Raw genomic sequence first — 24,802 nt, forward strand, 5'->3', positions numbered from 1 at the left:
TTTGCAGAGTGATACTTTTTGATAAAAATTAAATAAATCAAATATAGTAAAACAAATAAAATTAAATAAAAGTTGAAGTTTTTTACTAAGTTAATATACGATTCTTTTTGGCTTCTGGGGGTGAATGAACTATAAAACATTTCTTTCTCTCGAGAAATAAAGTTCTTTATTTTCATTGTTCATTCTTTCCGGAAGGAAAGAAAATATTGTTTCTATTGTTTCAAATTTGGCAATGATTTGCATTTTAACTCCATCCAAAAACGACTAAATGCATTGTTAGTTTTATGTATTATGAGTCTGTATTAGTTGATTTTATTATACGGGGGATTCAAAAGTAATCATCGGAGTTCACAGTTATATATTTAAGAAAGTAATTACAGATAGCAAGATGGATAATACCTCGTAAGTAGCAGAGATATTTGTAGTTTTTTTCCCAACTACTTATAAGTGTTCCATGTGTCCTCCTTCCGTTACGCGGCACACATATACCCGGTAGTTCAATTCCTACTTGATACAGCATGTCAGTAGCCTATTTATGTTCGTAAAAGCGATGGTAATTCGGTTCTTGAGCTCATTCAAAATGGCTGTGGAGGCACGCACACAGCGTCTTTAATGAAATCCCAAAGGTAAAAAGTCACAAACAGTAAAAGAGCAGTAGAGACCTTAAGGACTCGCCGGATGGGACGGCGACCGTGCTCCATATTTTCTTCGGTGCGCTCGTTGCACTGAAACAAGTGATGAGAATGTCGCGCATTCCAAAACACAAATCAGTTTTGGAATATTGAAAGTGTGGAAATAAAAATTTAACCTTTGCTTCTCCGTTCCCCCGTTTACTATCAAACATTTTATGTTTCAAATAGTTTTTAAAACTCGATGATTATTTTGAATCACCCGGTATTATGAGTGGGAAAGGAGAAAAAATATTATTGATAGTGAGAACTCTCCAATGAATAACATCAGTAATAAAAAGGAGACGGAATTTTGGAAATACAACCTTAATGAAACATCACGAGAGGTCATGTTTATCGCCATAAGTATAAGTATGACCCTAGAAATAACTCTCCGTCAATGGCAGTAGATAAGTTCCTGAAAATTTCATACCGTAGGGCGCCTATAAATGTTAGCTTCCTACTCCCGCTCCTTTTAAATATTCTATTCGAGCCAAAACTCCATTCCACACCAGCGACATCACAAAAATAAACATAAATAAAAAAAAACAGGTGAGTGAAGCACATGCAGTGGCGATAGTTATCCCAAGAATGGAAAGGAACAGCAGCAAACACGTCGTTGATGACACCAATAAACAGCGACGCGGTGTACACACACACATGCACGCATCCCCTCTCCTGAAGAAAACGCATCCACACACACACATACCAGAACTTTATGAGGATCGGCCATCAACGCTGTAGGCGCTTGTGCACCAGAGTACAAACTTCCAAGACTTTCCAAACGATTCTCAGCGTAGATGTGGGAGAGATAGAAATAAATAAGCAAAAAAAAAATAGAAATTCCGGGAGAAAATTCCGGAGAAAAGAGAACCGTTGTTTCTTTGGTTAAAGTCTTCAGGGAGAAATTATAATAAATAAATAAACTGGAGGTTTCCTTGCTGGAGAGAGAGAGAGAGAGAGAGAGAGAGAGAAAAAAAAGGCCTCCTTCACACAACGTGGGCATTCTTGGAAATAAATGCCGGGGAGGATGAGTTCTGGATAAATCGTGGTAGCGCTATCCCAAGAGCTTGTTGAACCTCAAGAAAATGAGATTCTCCATGAAAACCCAAGGATACAGAAAGCGTTGGTTCATTTAAACGAGTCCTCGCTGGTGGAATGGAAATAAAATAATAAAAACATTTCGCTAATTACGCTCATTTTCGCATTTCGATGTTGCTTCGCTTCTCCGTGCATTAAGGCTAATCCAAGAAGTTAGTAGCGAATAGATATTTATAAGAATCCCGTTTCTTGGAAAACCTTGTATTTCTTTTTTGGGAACAAAGAAAGAGGTTATCAGTTTACTTAAAAAAGATTAAATATGTAATAAGATTTTTTTTTTCAAATTAATTATAAAAAAAAGCTGGTGTTATACTTACTCGCTGAATCCTTTGTAGACAGTGGCGTATGATCCTTCACCGAGTTGTTCCAATTTGATGTATGATTCTGATCGACCGAACCCGAGCGTTGGCTAAAAATATAGAATGGCAAACTGAACTTTCAACATTGTTTTCATGGTGTTAGTTAAAAAATTTTGAATATAATATAAAAAATATTGTATGAGTTGCTTTTAATAATTCAGATAAGCATGATTTTTATTACGATGAAATATACAGGGTGATCCAAAAGTCAGAAGACTTTTGAAAACTCAATAACTTTTTAAATATGTACAATAGAAAGATGCGGTTTTTACAGGCATGCTTAGAAACACTTAGGATTTTATTTTTCACCATAAAAAAATAGGAATAGTTGCATTTTTGTTCAACAGGTAGCGCTGCACTTGAAAAATAGCTTTGCAATGGAGTAGTTGATTTCATTGAGAGAAAATCATCAGTGTCTAAATATTTTCCAACGCCCATCGTTATAAAGTACAGCCGTCAGATGATACAAATCACCCCCGCACAGCATTGGAGAGCATTTCGGAGGGTATCCCTGAAACTTGACGCAGTATAGCATCTTTCAACTGGGCAAATGACGTTATCCGATCTCTGCGCACACGTGGAATTTCAAATAGCCCTATAACCAAACGTCACGAGGTGTAAGATCTGGAGACCTTGGGGGGCCGTTTGTGCAGAAAACAGCGACTCTCAGGACACTGTTCTCTCCAATGTCGACTTCAATATTGTCTTGACAGGGTTAGCAATGTGCGCGATGGAATGAAGCACTTGTCTCTCTTGCAAGTGAGGGATGACTTAATTCTTCATAAAGCACTGCATATCGCTCACGTGTCCCAGAAACGTAAATTTACCCCTGTTTATTTCCTTGAAGAAGAAACGACCAAATGGTTGAAGAAGGTGAGAACTCGGACTAGACTGTCATCTTTAGGTCATAAAGAGGCATTCCACCACTGCATGTGGGTCCTGTTGCCCGTAAGTGGCAGTTTTGTGTGTTGACACTTCCACTAAGTGAAAAGTGTGCTTCGTTTCGCTACAAGACATTTGAAAGCCAGTTTTTTGCATCATCTCCGATTTTCAAGAAAACCCAGTTCGCAAAATTCCCACGTGCTGTAAAATCAGTTCATTTCAGGTCTTGCACAATTGAATTTTGCACGGATATTTTTTGAGAATGATCCTAGGAGATCGTCACACAGTTCCATAAGGAATTCCAGTTCGCTGCAGGGCCCCCGGTGCCAAGTGATTTTCCGCAGGCCCTACCAGGTGAATTCTCGCTAATTGCAACCAGATCTAATTTTTGTGAGGCCCCCGGGCCGTACCAAGGTGGACCCATGCATTAAGACGGCTCTGGTTCACCGTGAAATTGCACGTGCACTGCATTCACCCAGTGCTGATGACGATGTCGATTGTATGTCGGCGTCGTGTTACCAAAAAAAAGTTCACCTCAATAACGAGATGAACATTTTTCGGTCATCCGCTTCTTGGACGATCTTCCAAAGAGCCTGCTTCCTCGACCTGATCATTGTCTTCAGAGCTGAAATTGCCCTCGGTCCAATTTTCATCAATTGCCATCTTTTCCAATTTCAACGCCCCGCATCTTTCGATAGGAACGTAAATTGCCGATTCTGCATTTTCATAAAACAGTTTAGCTAATAAGGCTTTTTCTCGCAAAGATAACATGTCTACGGATCAAAATGCATCGAACTTTGGAACAAAAACATTTTTCAAAGCAAAATCTTAGTCTGGAAAAAAAAAATCTGAGCAGCTGTTCACAACAATAGTTCACCATCAAATGTTATCACGCAAAACTACTTTACCGTCAAGCTTTCTGACAAAACGACTATTTCAGAGAAACACTTTTCAGAAAATACTTTCTCAAGATTTGTCACAAAAACACTTTCTCAAAAATTATTCGTCACAACGATACATCCATCGCAATGCTTTGTCACAACAATATATTCATATCAATTTCCCACAAAAATAGTATAATTCATACGAATTTTCCACGATACGTTCTCAGAAATGCTCATTCATCACCATGCTTGGCCATTTTCTCAATAATTCATGGTAGAATGTTTTTGGTTCGATAAATCTTTCGCACCACAATACATGCCTTTCCTATAAAAATTTTTAAAGTTTTCGAAATGACATTTTTGAGAAAATTAAATATCAACAACGCTTTTCGTAATACATAAAAGAGTAATTTTTTATCTAATTAACAAAAATAATGGCTATTCTTTAAGAACAATATGCCTCTACGGAGAATTAATCGAATAAATTTACAATTTTTAATTCATAATCTTATTTTAAACTCATTTTTAATTAAAACCGTAACAACATTTTTCCAATTTAAATCAATGATAGTTATCGAAAGAGTTTTTCAGTCTTTCTCAACAGCTTTTCTGAATTTCAGTGTTTATTTCTCATAAAAACTGAAAAAAACAAGAAATAAAAACCAACAGAGGGAAAATAATTTCTAAAAAAATCGACATATCAAAGCTAATTCCAAAAAATTCCAACTAAAGTTAACTGAAAATAATAAGAGAAAAAAAATTTCCCAGAGAATTACGAATTTCTTTTTGTATATATATATTTATAGGAAGTTGTGAAATAAAATATCTGTCAAGAGGAAATTTTTTCCGTGGGAAAAGTAAAAAAAATTGGTTTTCCGAGAAAATTCCTTAAATAACATCCACGGAAGGTTATTTTCTAAAGTTTGCGATGACATTGTAAGATTTCTTCTTCGGATAAGAAACTTAAAATTATATTTACTCTATTTTAAGATAAAAACTGGAAATTTTTTTTCTGGAGCATGAAATGAAGTGTTTTTCTGCTTTTTTTTTAAGTTTTTTTCTTAATCTTATCTTTAATACTGGAATCTGGAAAAGTCTGTTATTTTAATACTGATTTTCTTCCTTTTGTATCGACAATTTCAAATTTATATTTTCTTTATTTTTTGTGTGTGAATGGCCTTTTTTAGAGAAAACTTGCTGGTCAAGAAAAAACAATATTACTAATGAGACTGCCATCGCTAATCTAGAAATTTCCACTGCTGACCAAAAACTTGCTTTTTGTAAAAATATTTTCCACAAGTGTAGGCTTATACTTTTTCAGCCGTGATTCTTGCAGCAATGCTTTTCCAGCAACAATACTTTTTCACAATAATTCCAACAACCGTATTTTTTTTAGCCGTGATTCCCACAATAATACTTTTTCACTAATGATTCCAACAACAGTACTTTTTATTCCCATACCAATTCTTTTTCGGCAATGGTTTTCACAACGATAGTTTTTCAGCAATGAATCTCACAACAATACGTTTCAGAATGGTTTCTCAAAACTACCTTTTCAGCAATGATTTCTAGAAAATATTTTTCGATCAATTATTTCCAACCCTTTCAACAATCAAGTCCAAAACTACTTTTTCTGCAATTATTTTTAACAATCAAGTCCAAAACTACTTTTTCTGCAATTATTTTTAACAATCAAGTCCAAAACTACTTTTTCTGCAATTATTTTTAACAATCATGTCCAAAACTACTTTTTCTGCAATTATTTTTAACAATCATGTCCAAAACTACTTTTTCTGCAATTATTTTTAACAATCATGTCCAAAACTACTTTTTCTGCAATTATTTTTAACAATCATGTCCAAAACTGCCTTTTCAACAATGATTTCCAAAACCACTTTTTCAACAATTTCCAAAACCATCTTTTCAACAATGATTTCCGGATAAATATTTTTTTAACGATGAGTCTCACGACAATACTTTTTCACAAATCTTCTCAACAATATTCTCTCATGCGTAAATGAATCAGTTCACCAATGTTTTAACTAACTTTGTTTTTGAACAACTCCGCGTATGATATTTTTCACAAAAATACTATCGCATGATTTTTCGCAATAACGATGCCTGAATAACCGTTATTCACAACAATAGTTTCTGAATGACATTACTCACAACTACCTTTTTGGGGGGAAATACTTCTTCGGCAATCACAATCATCTTAAAAAAGTTCCGCAGAAATAATTTCTTAACAATGCCTTCACAACTTTAACTCGTTAGCTAATATATCACATGCTGTAAATGATATTCTAGAGCATGGATCTTAGTTGTATGCACGATAAGTCTATGCTCATACGCAGTGGTTTATTTACGGGGGGGGGGCCTTAGCGGGCTATAGCCCAGGGCAGAAAATTTGCCGAATGATTGGCCAAGGAAACTAGTAGAATGGGAGAAGGGAGGCAAAATTTGTATAACCCTCAATAAATCCACCTCTGCCCAGACAGGTAGTGGCTAGATGAGTGACATAGGGAGTTTTCAATAACATGAATGAACAAAAAGAATGAGGTACAAAGCGAGGGACCAGGTCAATAAGTGACCAAGTGTGCAAGCTTGTGAACGACCAAAACAGTGACTTAGAGTGTGTACAAACATAGTAATAAACAAAAGAGTGACCTTGAGAGCGTGAAAGCTTCTCAGTCACCAAAAGAGTAATATAGAACGTGTGCAAGCTTGTGAATGGCCAAAACAGTGACCTGCAAACGCACCCACACAGCGTGCGAACGTTTGAATGACCAAAATAATAACCTACAGAGCGAGGAATCAGGTTAGTGAGTGACCTAGAGTGCGTACAAGCATGTGAATGACCTAGAGTGCGTACAAGCATGTGAATGACCTAGAGTGCGTACAAGCATGTGAATGACCAAAAGAATGACACCCAGAATGCGTGGAAGCATATGAATGGCCAAAAGAATGACTTACACTTAATGTAAAGGTGTAAATGATCAAAAGAGTGTTCCAGCAAGAAACCATGCCAGTGAGCAATCAAAAGATGACCCAGAGCATGTGAGTGACCAAAACAATGTGCAAAGTGTGCAAGCATGTGAATGACCAAAACCATGTGCAGGCATCTGACTGACTAAATGAGTAACTTGAAGAGTGTGTTAACATGGGAGTGACCAAAACAGTGACTCAGAAACACATGTACCTGCAGGAGTAAGGGGAGGGGGGGCCAAGTGGGTTATAACACAGGGTCATGATTTCAAGGAAAGAGTAGTCAAGAAATTTAGACTAGAATGGGAGAAGGGTGGCGACGTTCATGTGGCCTGCAGGAGACATAACCATAAATGCGCCACTTCTCACTGATATACGGAAAGTGCTCTTTAGGAGCATTTTAAGAAGGATGGCTCTAGTGCAATTCTATCAGGGGTAGATGCAGTTATTATGTTTAAGATGTTTTTGGATGCAGGTTAATGTATAGAACGAAATGAATTACAGAATTCACGCTAATGACATTTCCACACTTAATGTTGCCTCATTTCCACATTTTTTTTTGTCAAAATTTCATAGAAGAAAAATCTTTCAGTCTTGATACACGTATGTATACCACAACTGAAGTGCATTGTCATCCGTTCTGGGTAACAATCACGTGAACGAGGTACGTGTTCGTCCATTGACGGAAATCGACGGCTTTTGTGAGTCTTTTTGTGTGGTTAAGAGTGTTTTTTTTTATTTCAAGATTATTACTAAATCAGGACATTGAGGAATAATGGGATTTTCCAAGCACGAAAAGCTTTGGGGAAAAAAGTCTTTTGGAAAGATTGTAATTCTAAAGATTTCCCTAAAATCAGCCTCGTTAGGGAATAAACACGCATTGCATTGTTTATCTTTTGAATGCAGGGAAAAAGGAAAACTTCTCTTCAGACGTTCATTTTGTGGTTCGTTCCCACCAACAAAATCAATATAGATGGTGGAGGAAATATGTTCTCGACATTCGTATGATGTATTGTGTCTGGTTATCATAATCAGAGATCTTCTCCTTCATTCTCATCGTGTGAATAGGTGTGAGAAAAATTAATAAAAATAACTTTTCTAAATTTTCATCACATTTTGTTATTCTTAAACTTTGATTGCATTTTTTTCCAATCTTTATTATATTTTTCCTGTAATTTGTATTATAGTTTTTTCTACAATTTTTTATATTTTTTTTACAATTTTATTCTATTTTTTACACAATTTTTATTCCATTTTATTTACAATTTTATTCTATTTTTTACACAATTTTATTCTATTTTTTACACAATTTTATTCTATTTTTTACACAATTTTATTCTATTTTTTACACAATTTTATTCTATTTTTTACACAATTTTTATTCCATTTTATTTACAATTTTTATTCCATTTTATTTACAATTTTTATTCCATTTTTCCAAGAATTTTTATTCTATTTTAATTCTAATTTTTCCTAGAATTTTTATTCTATTTTAATTCTAATCTTTCCTAGAATTTTTATTCTATTTTAATTCTATTTTTTCCTAGAATTTTCATTCTATTTTAATTCTAATTTTTCCTAGAATTTTTATTCTATTTTAATTCTAATTTTTCCTAGAATTTTTATTCTATTTTAATTCTAATTTTTCCTAGAATTTTTATTCTATTTTAATTCTAATTTTTCCTAGAATTTTTATTCTATTTTAATTCTAATTTTTCCGAGAATTTTTATTCCATTTTTCTACACTTTTCATTTCATTTTTCTTTTAATTTTCATTTTATTTTATTTTTTATAATTTTTATTCTATTTTTTTTCTACAACTTCGATTACATTTTATTATTCGTTAGTTTCGTTTATATTTTATCATTTTTCAATTTCGATTAGATTTTGTTATTTTACATTTAATTCTTCTCCCCGCGGAGTTTATTTGAATTGTTTTATTGAAATTTCTTTCAACTGCCATTCCAAGCATTTCGATGCCTGCAAACACTACTTCTTTGCAATTAAGCATCACATACACTGAAACCAACTTTTGAGCGCTATCTGCCATTCAATGAAGTGGGAGGTTTATGAAATTTTTCACTTTTTGTTTCTACAATAGAAATGATGGAAACGGAGAGCATTTAGATCTATTGGAATTTATTGTCGAAAATTTCTCATTACAAAATTCTAAGGTATGGTGTCTATTTATTGATTACCCCACTAACTCATTATTTATCATTGTTCCCTTTTGAGACGCTTGTTTATGTATTTTTACCTATCCAGTGGTACTTTTAGTTTTGATTGTTGCTGTAACTAAACGTTGAATTAACTGCTACAAAAATTAAAAACTCAATAAAAATGATTTTGATTAATATTAATAAAAAATTAATTTAATAAAATTCCAACACAGTTTTTTTTTCAAATTTATTTCATGTTTCATCATACTAATTTTTTTTAACCCTTTAAGTGGCAATGACGAGATACCTCGCCTCCATAAACGCGTCTTATTTCAGCATTGACAAGCCCAGATGTTTTTTAAAGTTGATTTCTCAATGGAAAACTCTTCCCCAAACCCCTCAATTCGAACCTGCTGAAAATCGGAAGGAAGCCTACTTCACTAAAAAAGATACGGCATTTCAAAGGGGGCTTTAGTCAAAGCTAAGCAATATAGTTTTGATAAATATGAGTTAATATAATGAGTTAACCTTTAAATGCTCGATTTTTTTTCCCCGATCTGATAATTCATTCCATAGTTTAATGACACGCATTGAAAGCCGGAAAAATCATTGAAAAATAATCTATTTCTAATTGCACTGCTAATATACGGCCTTATTGAAGATGTACATAGCCTCAAAAATCTCACATAAAGTGAACGTATTGAAGCAATATTACTTTCTAGATATTTAAAAACCTTTTCTGTGCTTCAAACCATATTAAGAAAATAATTCAGATTGCAAACTGTGAGGTAAAACCAAAAAATAAATGCAAGCAAAAAATTTTAATGAATTAAGGGGGTTGGTGCACGATCTTGGCTTCCCACACTTTCCTACGGGAAAAATCTCCTTCTTTAAAAGGGAGCATTTAAAAATTTTCTATTCACTTTAGACGCTCAATTTTTTTCTCAAATACTATGGATATTTTTATACAATTTAACACGATCTTTTAGGATTTTAAAAGTTGGTTATTTTTTTCTCGAATTTTAACTTTAACAACATACAACTTTTTCAAAAATCACCCAAATTTACCTATATTTTGTGGAGTAAAATTTTTTAAAATAATTTTAATAAAGAATTCTCGTGTTAAAGTATGTAACACTATAGTGTTGAGACACACACATGCAATTTCAAGACATGGAGTGGTTTTCGAAAAAAAATTTTCTTATCTAACAAAAACTCAGTTTTAAGAAAAGAGCATTTTAGTAAGGAAAAAATTATCATGCATGTGATGTCTGCAAAAAGTTTATATTAAAATATTTCAAAAATATTTGTAGTGAAGATAGAACAAAAACTTGAAAACAATTAGACGCAGAAAATTTCCTGGCATTTGAAAATTGCAAAAATTCGAAAATTCGTTTTTTGGGAAATTTTCTTGCACCAACCCCCTTAACGAAATCCCAGTCATACATGCACAAACAAAGAGTTGTCGTTAATTGGGATACCCACCAGAAAATTCAAAATATAAAATGGAAAGAATATGACCTTATAAAAATATGTGAACTTAAATGCAAAGGCAATTCTGAATTTTTATTTCCATCCTGGCTGTAGTTATGAACGTTTAAATAACCCGTTGAATACATATGCAAACTACGCATTTAAGAGATTAAAACGAAGGAAATATGGCCGTATCGTAGTGTCTGTGCGCAATCGTTGTACCAGCTGGCACTATTCACACAATTTATAGTGAGAAGTCAGTCTTTCCTTTCTCCTATTAGGTATCCTCACAGAAACTTGATCTATTTAGAGATGGGAGGAAAGTCCGTCTCCCATTATCGACACCAAAAAGCTGCAATGGTTTCGGGTAAACCACTGCTTTGATGGCGATTTCATGTTCAGGGTTGGGATGTCGACACCTATTGGCAATTTCTTTTTCCGTTTTCTCTTGCAAGTGCAAGGTAAAAAAAAATATTTATATCGTTCCCTAGAGTGCGATTCTCGTCGAATCTAATGTCGCTAAAGTGACATCCACTTGCTTGTTTTGGTCGTTATCACACGTCACTGGAAATTGTCCATTGTGAGAGTTGAATCACTTCTCTTTGGTGATTCTTGACGGAATTTATCCCGCGATGCCACCTAATTTGACCGGATGTCCAACGTGCCAGGAAGTGCGTGGCTCTTGAGATTTCCCCCAGCGGAGTAATGGCTGTAGTTGACGCGACGGGCTCACCACTGCCAGATCTATAGTATCACCATTTACGCTTTTTTGGACTATTTAATCAACTCAAGTTCAGAGAGGTTCGAGAACTTGCAACGTTGCTTTTTGAAATGCGGGTAAGTTTTACGCATATCAGGGATTATATCACGAAACATCTGTGGAAGTTTGTGTAAGAGATTCTACCACGTGATGGGTGAATAAATTACTTTTTGCGACTCCCTGTGTATAATCAGATACAAATTTCGCTATTCTGAAAAATAAATTTCACCATATAGTTCACAACAGTGTATTATCCACAAGTGTGAATTTAATTTCACCAAAAAATGGATTAAAGAATGGAAGAGAATTTTCCTGACAAGTTTTTACTACGAATAATCTGCGGCCGCATAAATTTCGGAGATACGAATTTTGTCACTTTGAAAAAAAAACTTGTTCATCGTATAATCCGCATATAATAATATCGGTCACCAGAAGGAAGAAGTTCTTAGTAATGTTCTAATAGAGAAAATTGTGATTTTTCCACTCCTTCCCACCACCAACTCTAGCCATATTGCAATTTACTGCCATTAATGAGTTGGATTGAAAATGAAGGCGCCATCTATCGTTGGTCGCCTCAAGCATGTTAGGGAAAATATCTATATCCTCCGCCAGGTTTGAATCTGGGACCGTGACGATAACTTTCACGATGGTAGACGAGCGTCTAACCACCACGCCACTCGGGTGCCCATTTTCCGCTAGAATTTGATTTTTTTTTATTTAGAAATCATTGATATAATTATAATTTTTTTCCAAATACAATATTTTTTTTAAACCTCTCGACGAAAAGAAGTGCAGAAAACAGTATTTAATCAGCGTTCATAAATTCAGAGATTTTTCTGACGTATAAAAATTTATTAAAATATAAAATTTATCACCGTAAAATTTTTCAGTTTCATATTATCAAAGTTGGCAAAACGCAGTTTCGTCAAACGGAGTAGAAAAATGGAGTAGAATTCCTTTAATTTTTGAAAAGCGTTAGTGTGTCCCTCTTGATACCATGGCGTACTTGTGGCACGCCTGCCGCGGGTTGGCCAACCCTGGTTTGGATGTTGCTCGAGCTACAAAGGGTGCGCGTATTAAAATGTCGTAGATTTATATACACAAATCGTATTCAACATTAAATATACCCCTACGTTCAAAAGTTTCCTTCGAAGTAACTATTCTGTGAAATTATGCATTTTCGCCATTGTTCGTACAAAGATGTGAATGCGGGTTGTAAGCTAGATTTTTGCCACATCCTCCAGTACCGTCATCACTGCACTTTTTTGGAACCCGAGAGACCTTTAAGAAAATTCTTTATCCGAAGGAAGAAGAGAAGAAGTCACAAGGGGCAAAATCACTGAGACAAGATCATTTGATTATTTTTTTCACACCACGGTCATTTTCTGCACACGAGGACTAGTTAGACCGGGACCTACAATTTATTGCCGATACCGAACGGCAAGCTTGTTTTTGTACTCATCGTGAAGTTGGTGCGCTAACCCCTTGATGTGGGACTCCCTGCGGTAGCAGTTTTCTGGGACAAGATCAGGATCTAGCTTGTTGTGAAAGTATCAGAATGTGATGTTTTTACAGAGAGTTAATTTGACACCAGGGGAGACCTGCGAGTCCATAAACGTCTGCATGATTCGGTGAGATGCAAGCAAACAGATCTTTGAGAGGCCAAGTCGTGGGTGCTTCATCTTACATGTCCCACATGGTGCCAGATTACCTGTCAAAACATCACATTCCGACACCGTCACAAATAAATTATTCCCGTGATTTTGCCCCATATGACTTTTTGCTTTTTTCCGTTGGATTCCACATTCCACTACGGAATTTCTAACGAATTGGTACATGCCAGAATGTGCTTGTACGTGTTGTTAGCCTAACGTGAAGATTGTTCCTCTAATGCTCGTCATGTGTAGTGCTGCCATATACCATCAATTTTTCTAACTATGAGTGAAGAATTGTAATGATTGAATATAAAAAATTGTACCGTTGTAGACCTGTTGCTCTCTGGGGGCAAGACTTTTTAACGGGAAGATTGGCTCACACTTCCCCTCGAAGTTGGCCAACAACAGAGATACTGGAGCATGTGGAAAAAGAAAGGCTTGCTATCCGAATTTAAATCTTTGTAAGAACAATGACAAAAATGCATAATTACACAGGGTAGTTATTTCGAAAGCAATGCCAATTAAACATGCTGTTATTTGGCGTATCTGTATTCATTCTTCCATAACAAAATAAATCTCGGAACTTTTTGAATGTAGCAGTAGTAGTGCACTGTTTGCGTCACAGTTTCTGCCAAGTTATTCATGATATAGTGCCAGCCGTAAACTAAAATTTGAACAACTTCTTTATAAAAGAAAAAAAAACTATATACACACCACGGTGTGTATTTTAGTGCGAAACACACTTTATGTCAATTGGTTGAATTTTTAATTTTTTTTAAACGTGTCATGGGCTTTTCGTCCACAACGTACCATTTAGAATCGTTCTAAGCATGTAAGTATTTAAATAACAGTCCCCTGTGAGGTCGTAAAATACCCCTTTGATGAGAGAAAATGAACCAAACAGTATCGAAGGATTTTAATTGGCAAGTTTACGCTCAGGCTCGAAGACTCAAAGACTACCTGCAGCCCAAATAAGAGTCTTAACTACTTTATCCGGAGTGTTTTATTCAGCAACGGGAGGAAAAGGTCTTTCAAAAATGAATAGTTTCGGGTGATATTTCACGAACACACATACACTCTGTTTCCAGGAACTTCAGAAAAAAATACGTTTTTTCTCCCCCTCAGATATCCCGGGAAAATAGAGACCACGCCTGTTTTGGAAGGGAAAAGGGTCGTGGTCAAGAAGAGAGTGAGTCTATTCTGATGGTCATTTCGTGTTTCCTGTCGCTGGAACCGTTTTTCAGTTCTCCCTACACACACTCTCTCGAAATCACCCTCGAAGGCAACGGAAGGTATCCATAGTGGGTTTCCAAAAGGTAAATGTCCGTCAATATTTCAAGTGGAAAAACTTCTCCTCTCGCTATGTGGCAAGTGACATCGAGAAGTATGGCCGATACCTTGGAAAAGGGAGAGAAAGAGAGAAGGATAATCTATATTTCGATTTTTTTTTCCTTTCTTGACACTTCATTTGACCTCACTCGCTGAAGCTTTTTTGACCAGTGGTCGAAGGCTTTAGTACAGGGGAAGAAGTATTGGGATTATTGTCAAGGGTTTCTATATAATCCTAGTCTCTCTTATACGAATTTACTTTACACTCACTACGTTTGTCATTTAATTCTATATTCACCGCTGTGTGGCGCGTATGGTACGATATGAACAGGGAAGGAGAGTGTCTTATATATATGACATCTCATCATCACTATTGTGGGCAGAAAAATGAGTCCGAAGAGATTAGCAAGACTCGTATCATGTGACTACCAAGTTGTTTAAAAAAAGGTTTAATTGAAATCTTTCTTGCAATGCCACTGCAAGGTTTATTTGTTGAACCTGGCTCGAAAAATATTTTTTCGTAACTCTGCAATGTCGATTTAAATAACCCTTTGAGCGACAATGACGCGATAGCTCGTCTTCATAAAAGCCTCTTATTTTAGCATTGACAAACCCAGATATTTTGTAAGGTTGTTTTCTTAATGAAAAACTTTTCCCTATACCTCTAAGTTTGCACTTGCTGAAATTCGGAAGAAAACGTAATTCATTAAAAAGCATATGGGATGTTGATGGGGGGGGGGGGGCTTTAGTGATTTCTAATTGCCTCTTAAAGGGTTAAGGCATAAGAAATTTTTTTTTTTGCTGTCTTTGCTTCTGCTTATGCCTGACACCTTGTGTGATGCAGTAGCACAGTTTTGCATATATTAATGAAGACCAATATTCATGGGATTATGTGACACACTTTGGGCTATGAACCTATGATAAAGGGGACGTAGACCTCTTGAATAGGGGACTAACGAAGATCCCATGTCAATAACTTCAATGATAGACACGAGGTAAACTGGTCAATAAGTGGATAAAGATTCGTACGTCTACTGATTTCAGTGCAGTGTTTCCAAATTTTTTGGTCCTTATGGAGATCTTCGGAATCACTGTGAGATAATCATATTAAACATATGTTTTGAACTTTTGCGTAGTCAATTTCTCACTGGTTAAAAACCATTGATTTATAGGATAAGCCGATCCCAGAGAATCGCAATTTCTTACGGTTATAGTATGCGAATTAGGCTTTATGAAAAAATTAAATAAACCACTTGATGTCTACGTTTTTTTCAAACACATTCGTGTGATATGTTCAGAGAAACTGTAAGGTGCTTATCATGCCTAAGCCAGTTTCAATGCCCCCTCTTCGTTTCGATATCTTCCACACTACGGAACATTGCGGCATGGATAAATAAATTTTCATGCATGGGCGCTTTAAAGAAATCATTACTGAATTTTGGCTTTTTCGGTAGACTATTTGACATAAGTATAAGGAGATCCAAATTTATTATTACAGGCATTCAATTTGACTGTTTTGATTGCCATGAAAAAAGACAGTTCCATATGAAAGAGATTTCCAGTCGTCCTCTAGGAGGGTCTATTCCCCCCGATCTCTCTCACTCACGCACAATAAAGCTTTCACATCACAAAGCCAATATTTCTCTCTCTCACATAACCATGTCAAGTCCCAGGACGCACACCTGGCACTAAAATTGAATGGCCAACCAACTACTTCCCGAAGGTAGCAGGGGCAACTATCGAAATGGTACCGAAATTAGGATTGATTGGACTATAAAAGCTGTCACCACAATTTCTGAGACCACTTCCAACCAATTTCATCTACTACTGCCATAAAAACAACCAAAAGTAAAAAAAAAGGGGATAGGAGCGAGGAATATGTGATCGTAAATGTCTATCTGCAATCCCTAAAGGGGGGAAGAAATAGAAAACAAGAGTAGGGACTTTTTTTATATATAGATATATATGTTTTGCTACCTTTCGGAAGGTACCTTTAAGGACCTCTCTAGGAGTAATTCGCTTCTTGAAGGAACAGCTTTCAAGGGGAAAATCAAATTTGAATGGCTTTTGTTGGAAGTCGGGGATAAGATAAGAGAAATATATATGGTATGTCAAGATCGCGGGAGGAAAAGGAGGAGAAGGAATCCGGATAGAGAGAAAGAGTTTTGTGAGGTTTGACAAGTGATCAGATTGGATAAGAATGGTTTCAGAAAGTTTGTCTAAGAAATTCCAGACTTTCTACGTCGATTTCCATGCTCTAAATTTTATCTAAAACTTTCAATATTAATATTCTTAAAGCATATTGTGATGTTTAATGTCACATTAAAAGCATTTGGGTATGAAATCGGAAAAATACGAACTCAAATGTGTATAAAAGATATTTATTCTAGGCGCACGGGGGGGGGGGGTTTCAACGCATGTTTCGTGAAGCTTTTTTTACATGGCCTGCCGACCATTTTTTTGGAAATGGCTAAAAATCATTAAATGACGATTAAATACGTAAATACATTAATTGTGGCACATTACCATCGCCATACAAAAACAAACGAACAAACTCGCACACACACACAATATTTACAGAAATGCTTAGAAAACCCTTGATCGAAAGAAAATAGTGTCAGAAATAATGTCAGAATTAGTGAGAGAAGAAATTCCAGAATTGATGGAAATTCATAATTAATAAGAAAAATAATAATTTCAGAATTACTGAAAGCAATAATTTCAGATTAAAGTAAGAACTAATTTCAGAACTCTAACCGAAAGAAATTATTTCAAAATTAACTGAAAGAAATAATTTCAGAATAAATAAAAATCTTCAATTATTTGAAGCCCCCCTTCGTTTTACTAATGGCCGCTTTAGCCAATAGGTTAAGACATCACTGCACTCATAAAGTCCTCGTTAATCGGGATTCACTACTGTATAACAATTATAAATTATGACTTGGCGTGGTAGCCCGTGGGCTTCATGGGAAGTTAAAATCTTTCCAGCAATGTCTGGAAGGTTTTAAACCGCTGTGTTCTGGAAATGGTAAGACTAAAACTTCAGTTTATTTCAGAAACAGTCATTAAACTTAAAAGATTGAAATCACTTTTATCCAAAAAATAATTATTTTGAAGAGTTATTTCACTCCTCTTTAAAATTACAAGGGGTAATTTCTTTTATCAGTGAGCTCTATTGAAAAAACAATTACCTAAAATATAAGAGGATTAATTGAGGTGTATTTTCACTCTTTGACGGAATTCTGAATAAAATCGAGTCTTTTGATGCATCAATTACGCATCTAGATGAGTATTGGTGAACACTGGTTGGAATATTATAGCAGGTGCAACCTGATATTTCTTTCATGAAGGAATACAAATTATGTTTGAAATGGAGCCGTAGAAGCCTTTAAACACGTTTTTATCAATTTTTCTCTTGGACTTGAACCAGCGAATATCTTCATGAATAAGTTAGAAATGTAGCACAAAGCATTCAGGGAAAATGGGAATAGATTATTTTCCTGGCATTTTCCCAGGAAATGAGATTTTTTTGGACGATAGGTTAGAAAGCAATGGAGAAGAAAAGTATTAAATTTTCTGAGAGAATGATTCGAAATTGATTTAAAAAAACGACTCTTACAAATAATGCTACCAAGCCAAAATTTAAATAGCAGAGGTCCTTAACCCTTTTGTTCCACAGACCTTTTGTACCAATTAAAGGAAGGGACCCCCTCAATAAAATGAAGGGCACGGACACCTCTCCGGAATTAATATTAAACATATAATAATAATAAAAAAGAAAAAACGATGAGTAAATTATTTTCTCATCGAAACTCATGGATTTCCTTGAACGGGGGGGGGGGGGGCACAACCTTTCCAGTCTGCGGGACAGATATGCGGCAATTCTACCGGTCGTGGGTGGTATTGTCTTAATTTTTTGAACGTGGACGATATTGTCTTGTATGTGTGTGTGGTGCTGACATATGTATTTTACGGGAGATTCCCGTTTAATTATGACCATAATTTTTTCATAAAATGTGTTGTTTCTTCCTCATTTTCAACGAGGTTTACTTGGATTTTTGAGATAAAAAAAATTAAGATAATTTTTATATGACTTATAAACATCATTGTTTTCGACAATTTTTCTCGCTAAAATTTGCAACTTTACTTGAATTCGAAAAGTTTTTTGTCCGTGATTTGGGGGGGGGGCAACTTCACTTTGTTTTAAAATGTCTTTTGGCTGTAATTGGCAGCTTTACTTACGTTTCACAATTTTTTTTTTGGCGATAATTGGTGATAACCCGTATGAATTGTGATATCCCGTATTTTTATAAAGGAAATTGGGTCCTAGGCATTTATAGTGTCGTGGGCACATTGATACTTTCCTATGGGAACAACTTTCGCGGGATTCATCTGGCCCTCGAAACGGAAATCCTGCCCTAGAATCCCCGAATAAGAACCATTGGTATATAGTATGGAAAGTTTGAATTATGAAAGCCCTGTCCATGTCCACACATTTATAAAATGATCAAAAAGTGTTTATTTTTTATAAAACCCATCACATACATCAATCTATTTTCAATGATACTACAATTGTACGATTTCAAACAAAACAAGGAAAGATTGTGATGTAAAACTCAGTTTCCTCTCCGTCCCGTTTTTTGCTCTGAATTAGTGACATTGGTTCGATGTTGATTACTTTTAATGGTCATTGTTCCAAGCAATTGAATATATAAACTGGCGCAATTTGAGAAATTTAACCGTATGTCATGATGTTGGAAATGTGAGATAGTCAGACATGGGTGTGGATTTCAGCGAGTTGCAAATTTTGTAATTCCCCCTTCACAATAACTGCAATATTTGTTTTGTTACAGTGAAAATAAAAGTCAGTTTACGTTAATACCAGAATCGTCATAAATTCATAGAAAGTTTTTAATTGTGATGGCAATTATAATATAACGAGATGATACGGTTTTAGTGAAATCAAAACGCATCAAATTCGAATTTCATGCTAACACGAATCCAGATTGATGTATCAAGAGGAGTGACTAATTGTATATTTTTGTGAGATCATCCCGTATTTTACGGGACAGAAAATTTTCCCGAGACATTCCGTCTCTGGAGTGGGCGATAGCTCTAATCGTCCCCATCTGAATCCACATCTTGTTGGGCTGATATGAAAGCGCCTGTAAAACTTTCAGTGAGATTCACTGCAGTATTGATGTTTTTGCTATGAAGGTCACTTACAGGAGCAATGTATTTTTTACAACATTAGATATTGAATAATCCCGACTGCTAAAATCCCAGTAAGATGAAAAAAAAATCCTAGAAGTCTGAAATCTCAAAACACAAAACTGTAATATACATTATTTTACATAAGTTAGGTATTGGATGGAAATTTGCACATAGTGAAATACAAAGTGATCTGATGACAATGTACGAGTACATACAAACTCCGAGTGATATTTGTGATGACGATTCACTATGCGAACACGGTATGGTCCGGACAAGCCAAAATCCTCATAGCCCCACAAACACAACATCTACGAAATCTCTCTGTTGTAACATAATTTCGGAATGTTTAATAATATGCACTACATTCCAAAATTTATAAAACTTGATCGAGAAAATGATGGCGATGGTTTCCCGTCTTCGAAGCACCAATGCAAGCCACCAATTAGAAAGTTTCACCATAGACAGCAACAGACCCTCTCAACGGTAAAAATATTCAACCATTACACTTCACTCCCAGTTTGAAATACAGATGGAAGCACTAACTAAAAAATTATTTTTAAGCTTCAGAGAGAAATACTCATTTGCTTCTTTACAAGTGACTCTCAGGCAGGGCCTGTTTCTCGCATGGGTAAACGGGAAACGTGCTCCGGGCTCTTAAATTTTTAAGATCCCGAAATTGGCTGCCTTTTGTATTATGGGCATCCCGCCCCCCTCCCCTCCCCATGCCTTTGCTTCAAAGAACACGGCACAGGGTGCATAGCTATTTTCTCATTGCCGAAAAGTTACTGGCGAACCGTTGATTCTAGAGGCATACTTCCAATTAGAAAAAAATTACCCAAATAACTTTCAAAATTTAAATACATCAACATTTCCCCGGACAACGCTTCTTTCCTTCGTTTATGCTGTGCTTTCCCAATTTTTAATTCAAATATCTCAGTGAATATTGCACTTGGACACGTAGAATTTTTTTTTATTGGCTTCAAAAGAGATAGGGCAACAACATTCTGATTGGGTTTTTGAGCACAAGTTTTCCGTATAAGAAGTTATATTTTATTAACTGTACAGTCCTTTGAAATATGAATGACATACCATCTTAAGTCAGCCACCTCGTTGGGCAATTTGCCTGTTGTGGCGTGGTATTTGTATGTATTTGTAATACCTGAGGTCTACAAGTTATTTACTTTTTTGTAATTGGAAGTGTCCCTGTGATCATTTCATTTTTAATTTCATACCGTGCACCGTCCAGGCTCTATCGACCATTGTCAATTTTAGCCATTGCCCCGGTTCAGGGAGCTGGGTAGTGTCGGGTGCTTTATTATTATGCATACAAAAATGTAAAATACATGAACATTGAATTAAAAAAAAATTGGAACACATTATTAAAAAAAAAGTATCTACAGATTTAAATATTTCTATTATACAGTATACAATTTGTTCCGATGAGCTCCTCTGCTGCCTTTTTAACTCTATTCAGCTTGAACCCTTTGTTTTTCCTCTGTAGCCAAGCGCCAGGTCCTGAACCACGTTTTCCCCTCATTGGCTTGTTGCCTCGGGTGAGCCTCCGCCGTGGCCAGGCCAGGTCCTGGACCACGCGTCTTTCTTTCTTGGCTTGTTGACTCGGATGAGCCCTCCTCCGTCGCCAGGTCCTGGACCACATTTTCCCTCATTGGCTTGTTGTCCCTGTGATCAATGGTTCATCAGTAAAATGTGGACTAGTGACTTTCCTTACAACCCTGAATATAAAGGGCCCAAAAAATTCATATTTATCCAGGGCCCCTAACTTATAAGAAAACAGGTCCTGCTCTCAGTTACATCTATATTTCTTCTAAACCGAGCACAACCGCGGTCCATCTCCGTTATAGGCAATCCACTTTTTGCCTCCGTTCAGAGGTAAGGGAATTATACGTCTGTACGTATCGTGCTTGAACATTATTTCGGCAATGGCGTACTTGTACGGGAAGCAAAATAGTCTTCCTTGAAGTTCTCGAAGATTCTTCGTTACCCAAAGAACCTTCCTACAGAATGATGCTTCTAGACGTTGGAAAAAGGGATAAACAACATCAAAGAAGGGCGTTAAGAGGGCTGAGAGAGAGAGTGTGTGTGTGTGCGAGAGAGAGAGAGAGCATCAGGTTTCCCCTCACTTCGATCCCTAATCTCCTGGAGATGAAAATAGATGGGTTGGAGAAGATGAAAGTTCTTCTCCGGAAGGGGAGGAATGGCAACAGGTGTTGATCCAATCAAAATTCGATACCTTCCCAACCGGAAGAATAAGGAACTAGGGGTTGGGAAATACGTACGGTGACATTTTACAGCCATTTAAGATGTTACAGCAGCGAACATCCCATGGGATTCGGGTTTCAACAAAAATAGGAAAAAAAAAAGTAAGGGATGAAGCTCACAGCTCCCCGTACTGAAACCTGATAGGAGCATTGAAAATTTTAATGCCCATGCGCAGGAACATTAGGGACTTTTTTGCGGTTATCTTAGCTGTCGTGTTAATTGCTCATATTTGTGTGAGACAAGATCGGTAAATACGTCGGAATCTCTGGAAAATGAGATCAGGCTCATATCGGAACAGTTTCTTTAACTCTTTAATTGGCAAGCATTGACATATCCAGAAGAAAAAAAAAATTAAGGGGGTTATGCATTAGGCATATGAGGTACCCTGTATGCTAGGATATAGCAAAAACAATGTCTGTATTTGAAAAATAGGGGGATTTTGCACTTCAGACAACACCCTGCATTTACGTATACGATTTGCATATATTTGAATAGTTTAAAAATGGCATTTATTGTTTGCCAACTTACTTGTTTATCATTGTTGAAAGATGCACAGCAATATGTCTCCCCGACACACGATATTTCCCCATAAAAATGCAAGGGTCAGAAATAATCATTTCCTGGCTTGTCAAAAAATAGGAGACGTGTGTACCATTGAGCCATTCTGCTGATAATTATAGATACTTCATGAAGAACTCACAAGTAAAAATCAAATGTTTATGAATTACAATGAACTCTCTCTCTCTCTCTCTCTCTGCTTAAAAGCATCAATGCCGAAACGAGCTCAAAATATACATTGCCTCCCCCTTGAGAAATACACGAAAACTCACGTTGCTTTTGAGATCAGCATTGACAAATATAGGGTTGAAATTTGTAATGTGGGAACTTCAATTGCATTATTGAGATAGGACTCACCTCGTTTCTGGAATATTTATTCGGATCACCGACGTTGAAAAATTCGGATTTTGGACGAGGCGGAAGTTTCGGTTTGACGTCGATGTCGCTGACGCTGGACAGTTCCCTCTTGAGGTGACATTCTCCGGCTGACCACTGTCTCTTGACTGGTGAACGGAGTACGCTTACTGCAAGAAAATATAACATCACATTCACATCTCGTATATAATACCCATTTTAATATGCACGATCAGAAAGTATTATACAAGAAAGCTAATGACCGATATGAGCGCTCCTGGCATTATTGTCAGGACAGTCCTACTGTCAGGCAGAGTCCATCGTGTTCGAGTTGCTAGGGCTGTGTCTGCGAGTCACCCAGTACCAAGCGACGTTATCCAAGGATCTGTGCTGTGCTGGGCCCTATACTATTCACCTTGTTCACTAATGACATATCTCAAGTCGTCTTTCCCATTCCACAATTTGCAGGTGATATAAAGCTATTCTCAACGACAGACAACACAATGGGCCTAGAGACTGCCTGCCTTTGTCTATTCCGTTGGAGTATATATCCAGAACAATCTTCCTATTTCTATCGTCAAGAGTGGCTCTATGCGTCTAGGCAGACCCACCGAACCTGTCTGCTATCAGATGGGCCTTGAAGTTTTGTAACACTTGACCGTACGCTCCGATCTGGGTATTTTGTTATGCGATTCTCTTAACTTCACTGACCATTATCGTAACATACATCTGCAGGGCCAATAGAGTCGCATATATGATACGTACGGCGTACAATAAGTGTGATATGCATACCCTGACTTTCACTTTTTGTACATATGTCCGACGGATTCGTGAATACTGCTCGCAGGTGTGGTGTACATACAAAATTAAAGACATACTACTCATTGAGAGTCTTCCAAGGGAACCGTTGCAACGGTTCCCTTGGAACGGTTCCTTGGAGAAAGGTTGAGAAACGTTGTTCTGGAGGGAATTTCCAACTAACTGCTACAGGCCGGAAAGTTTTGAATGTGTGTTATGTGTGACACTGAAATATGTAGGAGGATTCAAAACTCAACGTACAAAATTTTAGGGGAGGTAGAAAATACAAAACAGAATTACATAAAAATGTATGACCGGAAACCCCAAAGTGATCATCACCCAAAGTGACCATCAAAAGATGCAGAAATGACAGGCCAATAACGGGTGGAAAAACTCTTTATTCAGCGATACTTTACACGAGGACAGTACGTGTACACGTTAAGTTTCACAACCAAGTGCTCAAAGTACTTTCTTACCATCCACAGTTATGCACAAAAAAGTGGTACATTTCTGCGATTGTTGTTTTTGTTCGTTGAGTTTTGAATCACCCTATATATTCAGGAGTATATTTATCCTTGTCGCCCGAGTGGCGTGATGGTAAGACGCTCGTCCACCACCGTGAAGGTTGCCGTCGCGGTCCCAGGTTCAAGCCCGAGGGAGGATATGAATAAGATATTTTCCTAACGAGCTTGAGGTGACCACCTTAGCGATAGATAGCACCTTCATTTCCAACCCAACTCATTAATGACAGTATATTGCAATACAGGGTTGGTGTTATCCCCTGGGGGACGGAACATCTGCTTTCCCTTTGTTGGGAGACTTTTCTTTCAAATGGAAAATACATGGTGTCCTGTAAGTCAATGCGGCCTTTATCTCATCAACCGTCCGTCGGAAAGGACAGCATAAACGAAGTTAGTTTAGTACATTAGTTTTTTCTGTTCTTTTAGAATCACAACTTTTCTCAGATTTTAGAATCCAAATATCAAAGTGATTATTGCACTTAGAAACCTGGAATTTTTTTTTGTTGGTTTCAGGACATACAGGGTAACAACTTTATAATTGTTAGTTAGAGGACAAGGAGGAACCGTATAATAATTTAGATTTTTTTTTTACATTGTGACATACTGTATTCTCACTCTCAAAACTGGTCCAGGGTAATTTTTGAACGTCTTTCAAGGAATTTTTTTAAATTGAAATCATACGTCTACATGTACACACGACAAATTTGTGTCCAATAACTAACTTTTGCAAAACAGTGTATATTAGAGTTTTGTGTTTGAGACTCCAGAATTCTTGGGATTTTTTCAGGAACTTCATTTCAACTTTTTCCGGCGGGGAGGGGG

General features: G+C 36.4%; 1 protein-coding gene across 1 annotated transcript in view; it reads right to left on the reverse strand.

Annotated features, from left to right (window-relative positions):
• Positions 1–24,802, reverse strand: part of Eip63E (cyclin dependent kinase Eip63E) — a 123,045-nt gene that overhangs the window by 30,230 nt on the left and 68,013 nt on the right. The window contains exons 5-6 of the mRNA XM_089246050.1: positions 22,665–22,831; positions 2,087–2,178 (exon numbers count right to left, since the gene is read on the reverse strand). Coding sequence (XP_089102176.1) covers positions 2,087–2,178; positions 22,665–22,831 — 259 coding nt within the window. The remainder of the gene's footprint in view (positions 1–2,086; positions 2,179–22,664; positions 22,832–24,802) is intronic.

Source organism: Pholcus phalangioides, unplaced genomic scaffold (genome assembly GCF_987345545.1).
Source record: "Pholcus phalangioides strain wild (caught in Gottingen) unplaced genomic scaffold, Ppha-v1.0 ptg000016l_1, whole genome shotgun sequence".
In the NCBI taxonomy this organism is placed as follows: domain Eukaryota; kingdom Metazoa; phylum Arthropoda; class Arachnida; order Araneae; family Pholcidae; genus Pholcus; species Pholcus phalangioides.